General features: G+C 36.5%; 1 protein-coding gene across 4 annotated transcripts in view; it reads left to right on the top strand.

Moving 5' to 3' along the window:
- The window catches only part of LOC128995024 (pancreatic triacylglycerol lipase-like), a 53,880-nt gene that overhangs the window by 32,583 nt on the left and 2,273 nt on the right, over nt 1-19,024 (top strand). For 3 of the 4 annotated variants that reach the window (XM_054419891.1, XM_054419892.1, XM_054419893.1), the window contains 10 exons: nt 6,294-6,410; nt 9,201-9,355; nt 9,926-10,045; nt 10,981-11,127; nt 12,316-12,541; nt 13,601-13,657; nt 15,036-15,283; nt 15,784-15,913; nt 17,938-18,064; nt 18,433-18,639. In XM_054419891.1, the coding sequence (XP_054275866.1) occupies nt 6,299-6,410; nt 9,201-9,355; nt 9,926-10,045; nt 10,981-11,127; nt 12,316-12,541; nt 13,601-13,657; nt 15,036-15,283; nt 15,784-15,913; nt 17,938-18,064; nt 18,433-18,639 (1,529 nt within the window). In that variant the 5' untranslated portion in view covers nt 6,294-6,298. Of the gene's footprint in view, nt 1-6,293; nt 6,411-9,200; nt 9,356-9,925; nt 10,046-10,980; nt 11,128-12,315; nt 12,542-13,600; nt 13,658-15,035; nt 15,284-15,783; nt 15,914-17,937; nt 18,065-18,432; nt 18,644-19,024 lie in introns of those variants that run through there. The other variant, XM_054419894.1, reaches the window with a different exon arrangement.

Raw genomic sequence — 19,024 nt, 5'->3', positions numbered from 1 at the left:
CAATTACTGTAATTTGTAAACATACTGGTGGCAGTTGTGGTACCATGCAGGCTATCAATGACGAAGATACACAAGGAAACCTTATGCGGTTATGAGTAAGTAGGGAAACATTGATAGAAAACAATAAAAAAACAATATCAGCTTTTGAAAAAAGATAAAATATTTACAAGACTTGTTATTATATCGAACCGGTATGGACATCGTGAGTTACATTTTGTAATAGCTCTTTTAAAATTGTCGGAAATTATAACAGTTATTCGTTTTTAAATATCTCCTGTAAAATTTTGCAATTGCTCGAATTCAAGCAACATGTACACTAGTTTGATTTATTTTCTCAATACTCAGTTTGAGATATGTTACGGATTCTTAGTTGTTATTGGAAGTCCAGCACATAAGACGAACATGTAACTTAACATATTCACTCCCCTCGCGTCGGCATGCTACGTCACCTCGAACATTTCACTGATTCCGTCTTCAACATATTTTTCACAACATTCGACCTGAATTCTGAATTTTATTACCATGTAAGTGTTGAAAATACACCACAATAGCATTCATTATCACTTTTTCCACGCGCTCCCCTCGTGGCAGCGTGCTGCGCCCTGTTGAATATTTTACCTGTTTCGCGTGGAAGTTTAATCACATAATCGTTCCTAGAAGGAGAAAGGATCAACATATCCTAACTTTCCAGTTTGAGCCTGTTATTATCTTATCCACTATCAGCCATGGGTTTCTATCTTGACTATTCCTAAGTGTCCAGCTGTTTTATCAATGGCCACTCCAATTATCGTTTTTCACTTTCTTCCAACCACAACGTTGCGGTTGCCCCTATAGTCTTTCTTCTAACTTTATTATGTGAAGGACAGGAAAATGTTTTGTATAGAGGCGAAGCAAAATATACATAAATAAAATACAGTTTAATATTCTGGGCTTTTGTTTTACCGGAGAAGGCAGCACGAATAACCATTTTTGGGTATTACAAACAGATACACAGCCAAACATACATTCAGAAATCAAGAAAAACCCCCTAGCAATATGGGATTGTCCCTGAAGATATGGATTTTACCTTTTTACCTAAAACTCAGGGGCACCCCCATATTGATAAGGGTGTAATTATCAGCTTTCTTAGACTATGAAATGTAAAAAAACTTCAAAACTACTGAAATTATAGACACCACTATTAAAACATGGCATTTGAAATACATATGATCTAATAATTTATAAATGATCAAAACCAGACCCGAAAACGAAAGTTTGCACCTGTTCATTTGTTATAGGAGAAACCCCTATCTCCCATTAGATCATATCTCTACAGCCATTAATATTTATTGAACAAAGATGGTTAAATGGGTTGTAATGGGCTGTTATAGCCCTAGTCCAGCGATAGCCATTATATTCTAGTGTCTCATTTGGTCCGACCACTTAACATTTCTAACTTAAAACTCTGCCTCAGTTCTAGCCTTTTCACTTTCATCTAGTTGAATAGCTTTTATCAATCTCAAATCCACGTCATTATTTTTTTTTCCTAGGGAAAGGTAAAAGTCCTGGCTTTGTATTTAACATCGAACCGTTCATAGATTATTTATTTGGAAGTTATAATGAAAATTCTATCTTATTTAGGTAGGACTATAGCTAAAACACGTAATTTCTATAATAAAGTGTACCCTTACAGTTAAATTAATGTTGTAGTTAGTTTGGCACAACGTATAGTTTTCAATTAGCTCTTTGGAATTTAAAAAAATGTATTTGTAAATCATATTCATGAAAAATTTCCAAGTCCTGTCATTGGTTCATGGGTTTTTATGTGATTGGAAGACAAACATTACCATTATTTTGGTTCATATTTATATTATTTATCATGAAAATATTTTTATCATTTATAGCGTTAACGTGGTTCCTTTTTGTACTAAACTAAAGTACTCTTTCAGTCAAATATATTTTCCAGACAAACTTATATAAAGTTTGATAATAACTTCATTTGGTATTTGATAAACTAAATAAATATTGATTCGGTATGTTTGTTTACCTACTATATGAAACTAATTTAGGTAATTTATTTTGTAGTCAGTGTATGAATATGAATGTGCATACATTTAAAACCAAATATAAATCGAAAACGTTTACCTTCATCAGATAATTGTTTATTGAAATATTTGAAATTGATTAGTTTCATATTCCCTGTACCAATTTGTGCCACTCATCATAACTAGGAACCACTTATTTTTGAGGTTATACAACAGCTGATGTTATTGTTGCAATCAGCTGTAAGATGTTATAAAGGGGAGAATGCTACGAATTTGTGACCTACTTGACAAGGTAATAAACCGACGACACTTAAATTTCATAACCTCTGAGGCAATTATGATAATTATATTGTTATTTGGTCGTCCAGCAGTACAGGCAACGCTTAAGGAAGTTACTGAGGGTTTGTTGTGCCTTTCTCCTCCTGTTTAAATGTTAATGATTGTTTGTTATACATTTTAGTATGCGAGTTAAGTAATGAGTGTTGAACATTGTTTTAATCTGGTTTTAGATACAAAAAAGGATAACGGGTTTATTGAGGTTATAAATATTTGAACGATTTAATTGAGCCTATTAGAAACGCGCTTGTATACTTTGTGACTTTTTAACCGATTTAGATCATTCTTGTCATCAAGTTAACACAAATATTTGTCCGTCTACCCAAATTTAATAATACTAACACGAGAACTTTGAAATTATTTTGAGACTGGACCGGTGGCGTAGTCCTGTAATCCAACTACTAGGAGGTCACGAATTGTGGATATTTATAGAGATGCACTGTGGGTGCGATACTCCCTGGTGTGGATTAACGTCCGCAATAGTGAGTACTACTACTATCCGTAGTACTATTCTGATAATTAGAAAAAAATCATTAATACCAAGCCAAAAATGTGGTTCGGATTCCACTATAAACTGTAGATCCCTTAGTTGCCATTAGCTGTTTTGGCTATTTATTAACAGCTGTGTCTAAGGAATATGTCGTTCTTAGTCACTAACAATACTACAAGATCGCGCCACTCATCCTACACTCATCCTTCACTCATATTTGGGTTAAAATACGCACATAATGGTCCCCATCATAAATGATTGATATAGTTGATACATTTTTATAATCTTACCTTACCTGATATAAGCCTTATTATATTTGTTGTTTTATTATTGTTTGGCTTATCATATTTGTACCTACAATAGCCCACATCCAACCTAATATGGCACAACGCCGGCAGCTGAACATGACAACGATTAGCAGCTATTCCGCTAACTAGCAATTAACATCAATCATCAATTATGTAACATGGATCTTGGTCAATTACAATACTAATGTCTGGTGTAAGCGAAGACGATGATGACAACAGATAATTGTGGTTTATATGGTTAGATGACTGCTAATAAGCAAGGCTGTATAATTTTAATAGTATTTACTTGTTATTTTTTCCAGTAAGTTTCACTTTGCAGTTAGGTTCGTTTACTCTTCATTGGCCAAATTGTTAACAAACTAATTATTACATAGAATAAACTCACTCAGTTATTGATTAGAGGCTTCCAATTTTACGGTGAACAAGGAGTGAACCATTCCAAGTCAATATTTATATCACCAACTATGTCACTGTATGAAGCAATGCTATTTCGACGCGTAAACGTTTTTAGTTAGAGAAAAATGAACGTTAATCCTTTCGAATCACCTTCAATTGTGATTGTGTTTTCAAAGTCAAACTATGAATCAAACCATTTTTCTTCGGGCTGGGTATAGATAAGGCCGATGTTATCATCACAGCAGATTACCGGCACGTTTGACCCGATCCTTGTCCCATCCATCCTGAGCCAGCATATATCCTTATTTGTAGGTCTAGTCCCCACCTGATCAAAACTGTATTTATTCTAGTTTATTATTCTATTTTTAGTGTATTCATATAAAATCTCCTTCCCTAAACTAATAAAACCTTTAAGCAACAGTCATTCCATTTATTAATCTTTTTATATAGGTAATAATTCCATATATATTTGGACATTTGGTTACTAATAATTATTTAAATAGGAACCCAGCAGACGCACAGGCAGCACTTGCCTAGGTCTGCTGTATTTCATAAAATCAATCAAATTAATTAATACATAAATGTTCTTTTTTATTCTTAGTCTTAGTTTATATTTTGTAATTGTAAGTATAATTTTTATTAAAAAGTGTGTTTTTTCTGTACGTATACATTATGTGGAAATAATCAGGTTTCATTAATTCAGTACGCATTTATTGATTGTGTATTTAATATGCATAATGTTTAAGAAAGTAAGAGCGCAGCCGATTTTCGGCCCTAGGGATGTAAAAACCTGCTTGTTCCTTAAATGACGATGACAGCTGGCATAGACAGCAATACGTAGCTTTCGGTCTCCAATAAACGTTTGTAAAACGGCTTAAAACATCGTAGTGTGGTGAAATATATTATTTATTATTTGGATGTGTATGATCAAGATCTGTGACGTTACGGATTGCCGCATTGGTCAGGTCCACAACTTCCTCCCAAGTTATGTCACTGCCAAATATTTTGCTTCTCACTTTCATCGAACCTCAACCGCAACCACTCGGTTATGCGGTCACTCCGTCTGCAAGTCACCTTCGTAAATTATCTGACATCAGGTGTTATGACGATTGTTGCTACACCAAACAACCCTTTACAATGAAACTAGTAGTGTCATGGTTGAACTAGTTGAAATTACAAGAATATAACAAAGTTTTCAGACGATTTTGAATTTGCAATTTTATATTACAAAATGACTGTCTCTATACTCTATTATCTGATTAATTTCGCTTCTCTAAGGATTTTCGAATCCTGTCACAGAGAAAACGTGTCCTATTTCTCTGTGATGCAATCTATAAGTAATTTTCAGGTAGCTGTAAAAATTACCCGTCTTTCTATCTATATAATTCATACAATGGGTTTCTCTGTAACTCCTTCTTCAGGCCGTCCTACTTAACCGATTTTTACGACCAAGAGGCCATAAAAGCTTATCTAGCGGAGGGAAGAATAGTAATGAAAGACGTTATTTTTTTAGTTATTTGCCCACCACATGCGGGTCCGCGGTCCAGGTGGGGAAGCGAGTCTTGACAGGAATTTTTCTGGAATCTTTACCGGGACCCGGACCCGCGACGGGCCCTGCTATACGCCCCCTATGAAGACATATTTATATGAGTACAGTACTACCATACGTCAAACCACATGACAAACATTTTTTGAAACCAGTAAAATAGCTCAGGTCAGGTAAAAAGTTATACCTTCTGGCCTAAATCAGGTCGGATATAATTTGTTTGCTTTGGAAAGGGTTGATTTTTAATACAGAATATTGATTTTCGAGCCGAGCCTGGCCTACAAGCTTGAAAAATCAAGCACAAAGTCAAAAATCGTGCTAGCGCCGAGCTTTTACGGCCACGATAACATCATGACCGCAGAACGCGTCTACGAGGATCACGCCCACGCGGTTGAAAGATTCACGCTTTTGCCGTGATCGCGGATGTCGTCGAGAAAATTTCCCCGCGGGTGACGATGACGATGACGATGTCTCCGCGGCCGCGGGAGATGTTGAATATTTTGCCGCGATTGAAGACGATAATGATGTCCACACGACCGCAGGAGAGCTTTAGGATTTTGGTGCGATAGTGGAAGACGATATAATGTTTCCGTGTGATATATTCAAGATTTTGACACCATCACAGAAGACGATGATGACGTTTGTTTTACCGCTTGAGATATTTTGGGATTTGATTGCGATCGGGGGAGGCGATGATGTCTACTTGACCGCAGGAGATGTCCTGGATTTGGTTGCAATCATGGTAGATGATGATGATGTTTTTGTGACTATGGGAAGTATTAACGATTTTTCCACGATACATTACTTACACGATCATGGAAGACGATGATGACACTTTGGTGCCTCAGGAGATGCTGAGCTACAAGTGCAAGCTAAGTGGAAAATACCGTACCACATGTGACAATGTTTTTAAAGATTTTTGGGAGAGTGCTGGGGGCCTGGAGAACAAACTTGCGGGTAGGCCCTCGTGTTCTTATCGCCGCCACTGTTCCTCCACCGTGAGCGTGGAGTACATGATGGCGATGGTGGTGGTGTCGGACTTTGACCTAGACACCAGCACCGGTGCTAGACACCACTTAAGTGTACCATGGAATGGAATGTTTTCTCTGTAGCCTTAAGTGTCTGTTATCTGTGATGGAATGAAGTTTGACCAGTTTTTGATCAAAGTCATGACATTTTTATATGTGTTCCAGGTGAAATGTCCCAAAGTGGCGCCATAGTGCTGGCAGTTACCGTGGGCCTGTGCAACTGTGTGGTGTTGGACTTAGGTCGCAACAATCGTATAGAGGTCAACCTCCCCTGGCTACCTTGTATGTATTCCACTGACCACTATACACTAAATTATTGACTATTGGATACTGAATTAGACATCCCATCTATATGGACCAGCTGTTGCAAATTTTTTTTAAAACAACATAAGCCTAGTTGTGAGAGCCAGTCACAGAATGTGCTAGTGTCTAAAACGGTGCTTTTATAAACGGGCATATGCCCAGGGGCGCCTACCGCCTAGGAGGTCCAACTACCGCACTAGGAAAAAGGGGGGGTGCTGCTTTTGAGTTTGCCCAGGGCTCTACTGACCCTTAACGCGACCCTGCCTCTTTAACGACTTTAACATGGGGATAGAATAGCTAGTTTTATCAATATTCAATGCTAGAATTCATAGATTACATTTAGTATCTATGGGTATTGCCTTGAAATTAAATCTTGAATCTACCATTTCAAAAGAAAACATTTTTTCATTGGCTGGATTGAAAATTGGTCATGATTTTTCAGTTCCTTAATATTTTTGGCTGTTCTTGGATGGATTTTGAAACTATGAGACAGAACTAGTGAATAGGGTTATCTGTGGTGATATTGATGCAAAAGTCTTATCTTAAATACAATAATCTCTAGAAAAAATTCTAATTCAAAGATTCAATAGGCTGGACTCATAATATTTAACAAAATATATTTTAAATTAATTTATTTACTGTCCGAATCAATACATTAGATTCTACACTGTATTTCATAAAACATTTGAGATTTGGTACTCAATTTTGACGTCAATCCGTATTCGAGATTCAAAATTGATGGTTTTGACTACCATGACTTCCTATAAAGTAGTAGATGGATTACAGAATTCCATACATAGTAATAGATGGATTACTATTAGCAAAGATTACATAATATGTAATCTTTGCTATTAGCATCTAAAGGTTCTGACTTGCCTGTCTACAAAAAATCATTTTATAATTGTTTTATTCCAAGCTCTCATGCTCTATCTATTGAAATAAATCATTTACTTTTTCAACACTATAATGATTTCTAAACCATTTAGACAAATTAAGTTGTATATTCACTTCATCATTATGAACCAGCTGGCTGCATTAGCCTTTGAAATGTAATTTATCAACCACTGCCTCAGATTGCCCCAGACCTATAGTTCGGCCGCTTAGAAAACGACCTGCGCGCTAATGCTAAACCAATGCTATAGGAGGTCACTTTCTAAGCGGCCGAACTATAGTTTAGATCTTGTTGACATCCATGCAGTAGTTACTATGAGTTATGATACATTTAACAAGGGTAATGGATGCAGTACTTTGCAGTAATGTCAGCTGGCAGAAACGCATGGTACTTTCCTGCAAACACACGGTACTTTCCTGCAAATGCATGGAACTTTCCTGCCGACCATGCCATCTTTATCTTTACCTTTCTCCCATCAATCCTTTTTGTGTCCTACTGTCAATTTGTGTGATTTCTCTCTGGCTTTCCCACCATCTGGGAGATACCATAAAACATCAAACATTTTTTCACATATCCGTCACATAGAGTATTGTGAAAACTTTTCTCTCTTATGTATGACTCCATATGTTCAAGTACAAGGTTCATGTATTGTCTGATATTATACCAAGAATGGATGCCTTCTTTTTTCACATGCCAGACGGTTATCGTAAATAAAAGCTATTTTTTATTATTAATCTTGCATTGCTTTTACATACACCATCCATTCATTTGTGAGTCAGCTCGTTAAAGAACTAAAGCCATAAACCATTTTAATACAACATATGATTTACAGTATAGAAAAAATTATGCAAACTGGTCACAGAAACAAGTTATCGAATTGAACAAATTCTTATACTGCCCACTTTCCTTAAAAATTAATTATTGTTACATGGAGTTTTGCTCCAACAAAGAAAAGCATTAAGGGTAGTTTTTAATTCCAGATTTATAATGCCTGGTAAAGAAAGTTTTTTGTCAAATAAAAATATTCACCGTGTCTCTTCATTGGTTTAGACCTAATTATATTTTATATCAATGGTAAAATTTCAATAGGTAACAGCGTTCATATACACTTTACAAAATATCACATCGGTTGGTAGAGCAGTACGATTTGGAGATTACAAAAAAATACCAGCTGTGTATGAAACAAATTTACACCAACTTTCATAAACATTAAAATAAAATAAAAATCTAGGCCTAGTCAAATTTAAAATTATTAAAAAGGTTTTTAATTTTATCAGTATTCCACTCTGTTCAACAATTTTGTGTACCGGTATCAAAAATCAAACTAAGGCAAAAAAATGTACCGTATCTGCTTTGATTTTCACATGTTTTCTTTTATGTTATGCATAAAAATTTTCAACTAGCTGGATTAATCTTCTGATAAAAAGTTTTGTAGTTATTCATTTTAATTTTGTTGTATTAAAACCAAACTTGATAAATTCTTTTTTAAATGTTGTTATTATTTTTTTATGTCCCACCTTCCCATCCTAGGACGCTATAGGATCTAGCCCGAAATTGTTTTCCATATTACTTCAGGCTAGTTCTAGAGGATCGCGGCATCATGAAATTGATAAAATCCATTAGTGATTGGTGGGATTTGAACCCAGGACCTCAGGCTTTGTAGCTCCTAGCAAACCATACTCCTTTTATCTATGCTCTAACCCTAGAGGAGCTTGCTCCCCAAACTTATAGGTTAGCCTTTATAGGTTTTTGCTTCAATTAATAGTTTTAGCTTATTTACAGTGATTTTTCAGATAATTCTGGTACCAAACTGTTTTTACGTTATAAAGATTGTTTGATTTATTGAGTTGTAACAAATATTTTCTTGCTTGTTCCAGTTGAAGGAGAGACTCGCTGCTATGACGAGCTCGGTTGTCTCAACATCACTCGAGACTGGTACCACCTCATCTACAGACCTCTCAATGTCTTCCCCCTGCCGAGAGAAGTCATCGACACCAGATTTGTCCTCTACACGCGCAAGAACCCGTTGGAAGTGAGTGTAGCCCTAGGTTTAGGAGTTGGAGAATGAAAATGTAAATATTGTTTACCAATCAAAAGGTAGCTGGTTAAAATCCTGAGAAAGATTTAGTAGCTTTTTGTTTGTTCAAAACTCACAGCTGACAATGATTTGGTTTTTACCTCAACAAGTTTAAAACTGAATGATTTAAAGATATTGATTGGACAGTTTAATCATCCTCAAGTTGAACAGGAGAGTGACCTTTTTTTTAGACAATTTTAATTTGTTATGCCTTTTGTTAGAGACTTAGAAGTTTAAACGCTCTGATATTTTTTAGATTATTTTGCTCTTTTAATTTATTGACATTTTATGGCCAGCCTTGGACCACCCACATTTTTTTAATGAGAAGATTTCTTCTTTTTTCTTGTCTTTGGTTGTGTTTCCCTAGTACGTTTTCATCTGGTAGAACCGTAGTTTTCTTTCTTCTTCAGAAGTCACACTTACTCTTCTTTGTTCACTTTGTAGTGTGACGAGTTTTGTCTTTTACTGCTTTATGTTGTCGTTCTTGTTATTTCAATCATCAATAAAGAGTTAAATTTATTTTAGGGCCAGACTCTGCGAGCCAATGCAGACAAGACAATCCAGAAGTCCAATTTTGACGCTAAGAAACAGACTAAGTTCATCGTCCACGGATTTATTGACACACCTCTTAGCAGCTGGGTGAAGGTGGGTGTTAAAGTTACATAGAGAAAATAAAAGTTATGTTTCTAAGTGTATATTTTTATCATGATCAAGACATATTTTTACCTTTGTAAGTGTTTAAATAAAATCCAGACACAGACAATATTGTCTTTAATCTCATGGATTTCTAATTTGCTGGAAAATCCAGCTTGAACAATATTCTGTCATTGATTCTTAAGTCTCCATTGCTTTTACCATTCTAAAATATAATACATATATAATTGGTTTGTTGTAGGTAAGGTGCGTGTCAAAATAAATAACTAAGTTCAACTATTATACTCCATTCACAAAATTTAGGTGGTTTGAGGCTTGAGGCGAAGTTCCCCCACAACTTTTTTTTACTTATATAGCACAGCTGATTTATATTTTTGCAAACATCAGCTGTTGAGCTATTATTTTTAAAGGTATGCAGTGGAGGATATAGATTTCTTCCTCTGAAACTGCCTAAATATTTGTGAACAAAGTATAGTTGAATTGACACTTTAATATTTTATCCATCACTTTGTATCTTTCCCTGTTATAAAAAATACTTTAAAAGCCCCAAATAATGCACCTAAAGAAGTTGAAAAACTATCGAGTTCATAAATGCAAGCGATAGCTGTTCCAAGTTGATCAAACATAACCGTCAACCACTTTAACAATACTGGTCCACTAAAAGCCCAAGTTTAGTAGTTAAAACTTGAGTTTTAGATTGCAGTAAATGGCTCTACTGCTATAGCTATAGCTGAGCTGAGACATAGTTAAAGCTATCACTAAACAGCAGCTAACAGTTAACAGTTTAAAATTTTTTTATGATACTTGAATGGATAGTTGTAGGTTGATTTTTGGTTGTGTTGTTTTTTTACAAATCTTTTTGAGCTCAACGGATTAATTAGTTAAGCACTTAACAAGTTGTTTTCTACAAACTGTGCTGTCTGCAGGAGATGAGACGAGAGCTACTGAAGCATTCTGACTGGAACGTGATCGTAGTAGACTGGGCCGGAGGTTCCTTGCCTCTTTACACACAGGCTACGGCCAACACCAGACTGGTGGGGTTGGAAATTGCTCACTTCATCAACCACCTCAAGGTAAATTATTGTCTTGTGATTGCAACCGACGTTAGTGACTACGAGAAGTTTTGTAAGAGAGACTAGAGGTTTTCATAAACCCTTCAATGTGAGGTATAATTATTCTGGCTCTGGATGGCTTCCAAATTAGGGCCACAAATCTTCAACCACTGAGAAAGCTTCAAATTTCAATCAAATCCAGTACACATTTGGTACAAACATTTCTTGTTTCTTATATGGAGGTTCTTAAAGGAGGTTCTTATATGTTTATTACTTCTCCCCTACACATCACGGTAAATTACTCTAATCTATTAATAGATTAGTTGATGTGTTTATAGCACGAATGGACTTGTTTGACTGTGTATTTTGACTGTAAAGGAACTTAACTTTCACTATAACTTGCCATAGGGTGTTTCGCGATATAAGGGGACAGTTTAAAATTTGTTCTATTTACGATCTCATCCTAATAGATATCACATAGTGATAGAATTTGGGGGAAGTATTGTCGTAAAAATTTTCATGTTTGAGTTTTGGGTGGCAATATATGTTTTGGGTCCCCCTAAACCCAAAAAAGTGGTTTCCAAAGTACATGTATGTGTGAATCTGTACAGAGCTACAGACTACACCTGTGGTCCGATTTTTATGACATTTGGTGTGTTGGTAGCCTACCAACTCATGGTAACTTCAGGAATCTTTTCACGTTTTAAACTTTTTTATGTTGATTTTCCCATAAAAACCCATCAAATAATGGTCAGATCACATTTTTACAACAACAGCTCAAGCAATTTGGGTTAACTTTTGTGATTTGCCTCATAAAAGTTATAAGCCCTAGTTACGCCATAGTTACCGCTTGCCAAATTTTATAAGGGAATAAATTTTATATAAATATTAATTAATTTATATATTATTTTATATATTAATTTTATAGCTTTTATAAGGGGGGTTGTCGACAAGCTAATAGAAGAATGTATGTGTCAGATTGCTATTACCGTTTATTTTCTTATATATTTTGATTCGTACTTTGGCTTTAATTTATTGATCAGAACTCAGACAACAAATAGCATCTTGGTCCAGAGCCTAACCGTCAAAACCTTCTTCCAAGATTAGGACTAGGACAATGATAATTTGAGGAAAAAACACTAGAGCGTGTGTATAATAAAACTTAAATAAATTGATTGAAATGAGACAGTGTATATCTTTGTTACACAGGACAAGTACGGGTTGAAGCCGAAGGAGGTTCACATCATAGGTCACAGTCTGGGCGCACACACAGCGGGCTATGCTGGTGAGAGGGTGGCCGGGCTGGGCCGTATCACTGGCCTGGACCCAGCTGAGCCTTACTTCCAGGGAATGCCTGCTCAGGTGCGACTCGATCCCAGCGACGCTCAGCTCGTCGATGTGATCCACACTGACGGCTCATCGATCTTCCTACTCGGTCAGTAGGTTTGATATGTATTTTATATTTATGTTAGAACCTTACTTGTTTTTTAAAACTCTGTTGGGGTTCCCTAACATTTTTGTGGGAGGAGGACCAAAACAAGCGTTTTGTGTGGGTCTTGTTACAGTAAAAAATTGAAAGTTCAATGCTTTGTGGACTAAGGGGGTGTCAAACTATCAAAATGTTGAACTATAGGGAGTATATTGGACGCTTATACACAGGGAGTATTTAAAACACGAGATAAAGCAAACAAATTTAATGAATAAAACTTGAGAAAAATAAACAAACTTATCAACTTACATCTCTACTATAAATTCTTTGGAGGAGCGAGATGGTGTGTAGTGGTTAGAGCTTGGGACTTCGGTCCCTGAGGTCGCGGGTTCAAATCCCGCCAAATCACCAATGGATTTTTTCTAAGTGATAATGCCGCAACCCCTAGGTCTAGCCTGAATTATTGTGAAAAACAATCCCGGGCTCGTTCTATCGACTACCGTTCTACTGTACTATTAAATGTCATCCTATCCTGTTCATGGCAAAATTATTTGAGAGAGCAAATCATTGCTATGTCATCTCTGATTGTTATTTCAATGTTTCGATCAGTTTACTATACATTAACTTTTATGTGGTATGTGTGTATTGTGTGAGCTGTAATTTCTCTGTGGGGGTTTTAAAGTGAAACTTTCGAGGAACAAATGTTTACGCTAATTTATCTCCTTTAGATGAAATTAATTATTGTGTTGTAAGTGGTATTTGGTATTGTTTTCAGGAAGTACTTATACAAAATCACAAAACATAAGATAAGACATGATTGATTAAATGATAAAAATAAAACAATAAACTTTCTTTTAATGACTCACACACTTTACCAAGACTCAAGTATCTGGAGAGTAAGTTAAACTTGCCATGCTAATTTTGCCTAATTCTAATCAATTTATATTTTTTCTAGAGGTTTTAGTTAACCAAAAATGAGCATAAGCCATATTAGTATATGGGACCAAGTACAGTTCGGTCATAGAAGAACTTTTTACAAAAGGACTAACAAGTGTTCATTTACAGAAAGTTGGATTCGCAACACTCAACGACCTCTACCTTCCGTCACTTTGCCGTCCATCGGTACGTTCATGTCAAACATGCATTCTAATGGAACTGCTTTCCTAGATGCATGTTCATACCAAACTACCAACAGCATAATCCATGCTTGATTACCTACTTATTCTACTAATACTGGATGTAAACACTAACTCTGCCTGTGACTAACATTTACTAACAATACTACTTTACTAACTAATTTACTAACTATTTGGTTATGTTTACGTTGTTAAACCATAAGTTTATTAATTCACATTGTTGCATGTACTGTTATGACAATTAACTGACTTACTGAGCGCGTTCTGGGAACATGCACCGGTGCACCGGTGTTGCCCCGGTGCAAAAAATGTGTCGTTCTGGGAGACCGGTGAGTTAACCTAGCAGACAGCTATTTCCTCTTTTTCCTCCACCGGTGCAAGATTTATGCACCGGAGAAATTGTACGGTGCATAATACACCGGCGGCTTCTGATTGGTCAGTTGCTTGGACAACGACAACAGCATGCAGCTACGGCAAGATGGCGGGTCCATCGAATAATGTTCATCAGTTTTATAGGTTATGTTGCGTAATGAGTGAATAATTTATTCTATGAGGTCGTTAAATTACGTACTAAGTGAATAATTTTCAAATAATTTATTCTGTAAGGACAAGTTTGTTTGGTTTAAATATTATAAAGTAAAAATAGGTGAATGTGTAAATCATGATGTGTAATACGATGTGTACCGTAAACCGGTGAATAACCGTTCTGGGATACCAAGAATCTTGCCCCGGGGCGGTACGGCGGTACCGGTGAATAAGTCACCGGTTAATCTGCACCGGTGCACCGATACATGTTCCCAGAACGCGCCCATTGTCTAATTAAAATGTGCTTACTTACTTTAAACAACTTACTACTGTTTGAAATAACATCTGTTTGAATGGTGTGTACTCAGTTGTATTCATTCTGTGTTAATTTTGACTTGACAGTTACAGTCCTGGAATTTAATCCCAAGTTTCTTTATTCTGGTGACTTGGAACCCTAATTAGATCAGTTTAACCCTTTATGGTAACTTATAAACACAGTACTTGTGATCGTTGTTGCCAAAATAGACAGCATACTACAGCAGATGTACTAAGAGTGTACCAGTAAATGACCCTTTAAGCTTGAGTTTCCGCTTGCATACGACATGGGAAAGTAGGTTATTAAGCTGCAGTGTAGAGAATGGTTAAAATATCTTGACCATATTCTCCTGTGTTTCCTAATTATGAAACTTAATGTATATTGTTCAAACGGAGTGTTGGAGAATTCAATTTATCACACATAGATTATTGCACCAGTGGATGACTGCATATTATGTAGCATGTGAACTTACCATCACCAAACATGAGCTTCACAGAAATATACTATGTAATTCTACTTCTAGGTTATGGCATGAGTGAGCCGTGCGGCCACGTAGACTTCTACCCTAACAACGGCAAGGAGCAGCCCGGCTGTGACCTCGGAGACACTCCGCCGTTGCCACTCACCGTCATCAAAGAGGGAATAGAGGAGGCATCGCGGGTGCTGGTCGCGTGCAACCACATCCGAGCAATCAAACTGTTCACCGAGTCGATCAACAGCCACTGTCCCTACGTCGCACATCGCTGTCCTTCCTATCAACAGTTCTTGCAGGTATGTCGAGTTGGAATCTTGAATGCTGCATTTTAGTTGTGTTGGTTTTATTTTCTTATAACAAATAAGACAAATAATTTTTATAATTTTCAAAAATTGGATCGGATTTGGTAATGGAGCTGTCAACAAAATTTGTCACAGTTTACCAAACCAACAAAGTTAATATGTTTTTTAGCATTTATATTACATTTTTAAATTTATCACGGTTCAATCAAAGATGAAAATATTATTCCACCAAAAGGAAAGAAATTTTATATATATTTATCTTATCCTATTCACGTCAAAAACTCAAATAACACATTTCAACTCCAATGCCGATAGTGAACCCAAAATATCTTTAACTAAAATTAACGTCATAACTTTTAATAGTGTAGAACTCAAACAAAAATGCTATCTTGTAACCACACTAAATTACAACTGATGTTTTCACCTACACTTTACATACAGGGACCCTACCTCTTGGTAAAGTATTTTCAATCTAAATAACCCAATTGTTCCAGGGCCGATGTTTCTCTTGTAATGAGAACGCCACAGGATGTGCAGTGATGGGCCTCAACGTACAGAAGCCCAACCACGCACCTGCAGGCTCAAAGTACTTTGTCATGACGGGCAAGAAGGAGCCTTACTGTCGTAAGTTTTCAAACTTATTTGTTTTCAAGTGATACAAAAAATATACTGTAAAAAATACTTTAACCCTTTCAACTCCGTGGATTATTTAGTCATTCTTAGTTTATTTTGATTATGTTTTCCCTCATCCATAGAGAAGTAAGGTACAGAGGAAACTTGATGATGGGAGCAATACCCAGCTTTCAGCTCTTTTTTTGTCTTAGGACGCTAGGTACGAGCCCGGAATTGTTTTTCACATTGCTTCAGGCTAGAACTTAAGGTTGCGGCATTATCACATCGATAAAATCCATTGGTGATTTGGCGGGATTTGAACCCTGGATCTCTGGAACAAAAGTCCAGCGCTCTAACCACTAGACCAGCTCGCTCCCCCTCATTAAACGTAGTAGTACATGAGGGCGAGGGGGGGGCGGGACTTTGCCTTAGACACAAGCGTCTAAGCTAGACACAACGTAGGTGTACCATTGAATGTTTCCTTTACCTCACTTCTCTGTGTCTCATCTTATAATGTAAAAATCCAAGCTATTTTAAATGACAAAGTTGTTGGTGGAGGCACACACCTTAAAGACTATACAAAATAGTCCAGTCAATGAATGATCCAAAAGTAGGTGTAGAGTGCGTGAGCAGATAACTAAGCGATTCCTTCAGAAACTTGTTCAGGGGGCTTAGGGTGTTAACATACCAAAAGTCCTGACTCCTAGGTGGTGAGCCAGGGGGTGGAGGGGGGAAAAAGGTACGCATTTTGTGTTTTTTGATTATATCTCGAAAACTATCAACTTTTTGTATACTATAGTAAATCATAAAATTGAAGAAGATTAAATTTTCTACAAGAAAAGTACATAATGTGTTTATTTTGGTTCAACAGATTACGAGTTATAACTTATTTAATTGATATCTTATTAAAATACTCCTTCCATAAGAAATACATGTAAATTAGTATTCGAAATGGGGCGAATCCTGTCCGCCCAAAGGAAATATAACTGATATTCTGGAAATCTTGACAAAATTTCCAGTAATTTGACACTTTAATCATGAAATTTTGTCAAAAATTAAAGCGAGGGAGAGCGTTTAAAAATGGGATGATTTAAGGTTTTTTTTGTATTTCCAATAAAAAAACACCAAAACTCGACATTTTGTTACCTCGCCCTCGCCTTAATTTTGGATCAATTTTAATGATTGAAGTGTCAAATTACTGGAAATTTTGTCAAGATTTCCAGAATATCATTTATATTTCCTTTGGGCGGATAGCATTCGCCCCATTTCGCATACTAATTTACATGTATTTCTTATGGAAGGAGATTTTAATAAGATATCAATTAAATAAGTTATAACTCGTAATCTGTTGAACCAAAATAAACACATTATGTACTTTTCTTGTAGAAAATTTAATCTTCTTCAATTTTATAATTTACTGTAGTATACAAAAAGTTGATAGTTTTCGAGATATAATCGAAAAACCCAAAATGCGTATCTTTCTCCCCCCCCCCTTTTACCCCCCTCCACCCACTGGCTCACCACCTAGGAGTCAGGACTTTTGGTATGTTAACACCCTAAGCCCCCTGAACAAGTTTCTGAAGGAATCGCTTAGTTACCTGCTCACGCACTCTACACCTCATTCCTTGACTGGACTAAAAGAAGCAAAATTCCTGATTTTGCCACTAAAAAAAGAATCCACATGTCCACTCAGCTGTTTATTTTAGTGCAGCCGGGGAGACAACACCTCTGCTTAGACCGCTTTGAGCATTTACCAGACCTAATGGTTTAGCACACTAACAGTACTGGTCATTCCAAAGACCAAGGGTAGTAGTTTTAAACTTATGACTTCCAGGGTGCAGCATTCGCTGTTTGTGTTTAGTTGCACAAACTTGCATAGATAAGTAAGAGCTTGGTTATATCACTCTCATCTCCGATGTATTAGCTGACGCAGCTCAAGGGTTTAAAGGTAGAAAGATGAGTAATTGATGAGAGATTGTAGTTTAGTTCCCAATTTTTTAAATTTCTTGTAAACTGATGATAAGTTTCCCTAACAGGATACCATTACCGGGTGACGGTAGATCTCGCCAAGCCACCCAAGGCAGAGTCGTGGGTCCAGGGATATATGAAAGTGACGCTGCATAGCGACAACAACATCATACGCAACCTCGATCTCACTCCCAGGTACCTTCCGTCAAACCATAGATAGGATTAGATGGTCATTTGTGTGTGGCCAACATATTTTTACAATATAAGTATGTTGTATAAAGATGTAAAAGTTTGCAGCTTCTACCTTTTAAAATGGGTATTATTTCTCAGCTTGTACCTTTTAAAATGAGAATTATTTCTTAAGTACCAATAGTATTTGTACCAAGAAAAGAAAATCAATTTAGATCAAAAACTGGTACCAATACCAAAAACGAATTGAACCAACACATCATTATTTTCCACCTTCTAATCTTACTAACGATGCTTTTTTACATACCAGCTCATGTATACCTATATTATCACACAAACAAAAACAACTCAGACTAAATTTCCTTTCCTTACAGCGGATACGAGAAGTTCCAACATGGGACTTCTCGTAGTTTTGTCGTGACGCATGTAGACAACATCGGGCCTGTACGCAAGGTTGATCTGTATTGGGAGTACGACATGGACGTCCTGCAGCCGAGATCCATCTGCTTCCTCTGGTGCAACGACCACTTGTACGTCAGCACTGTCAAAGTCGAGGAAACCAAGGACATCATGGCGAGAGAGTAAGTTCTAGCATTACGTAGTTATTTATGAAATTTTGGATAATTTTCTGTTGCCTACAACAATAGTTTGTGTGTTCCGCAAAACATCGTTCAATTTTGAGCATTAGTAAGACAAACAGGTTGATTTGTTTGTTTATGTATCTATGGACAAAGCCAGTGTGTTTATGCCGTGATTGAATGCCTGTCATGAGTGATATAGGTATACACTGTTGACAGTCCGAACCATTCGACATTCAAACTATACGAATCCGAGAGTTTGTAATTTGAAATGAAACAAATATACTTTAGGGGAGGCGGAATCCCTATCTCTGTAATGCTAAGGTAAGGTACCTTTTTAGAAAAAGTATATGGCCTATCTCTCTGATTTTGTCAGTTCTTTGTATGC

Source organism: Macrosteles quadrilineatus, unplaced genomic scaffold (assembly GCF_028750875.1).
Source record: "Macrosteles quadrilineatus isolate MER2022 unplaced genomic scaffold, UCM_ALF_1.0 Scaffold_5__1_contigs__length_97177068, whole genome shotgun sequence".
Classification (NCBI taxonomy): domain Eukaryota; kingdom Metazoa; phylum Arthropoda; class Insecta; order Hemiptera; family Cicadellidae; genus Macrosteles; species Macrosteles quadrilineatus.
This window is presented reverse-complemented; position numbering and strand designations above follow the sequence as displayed.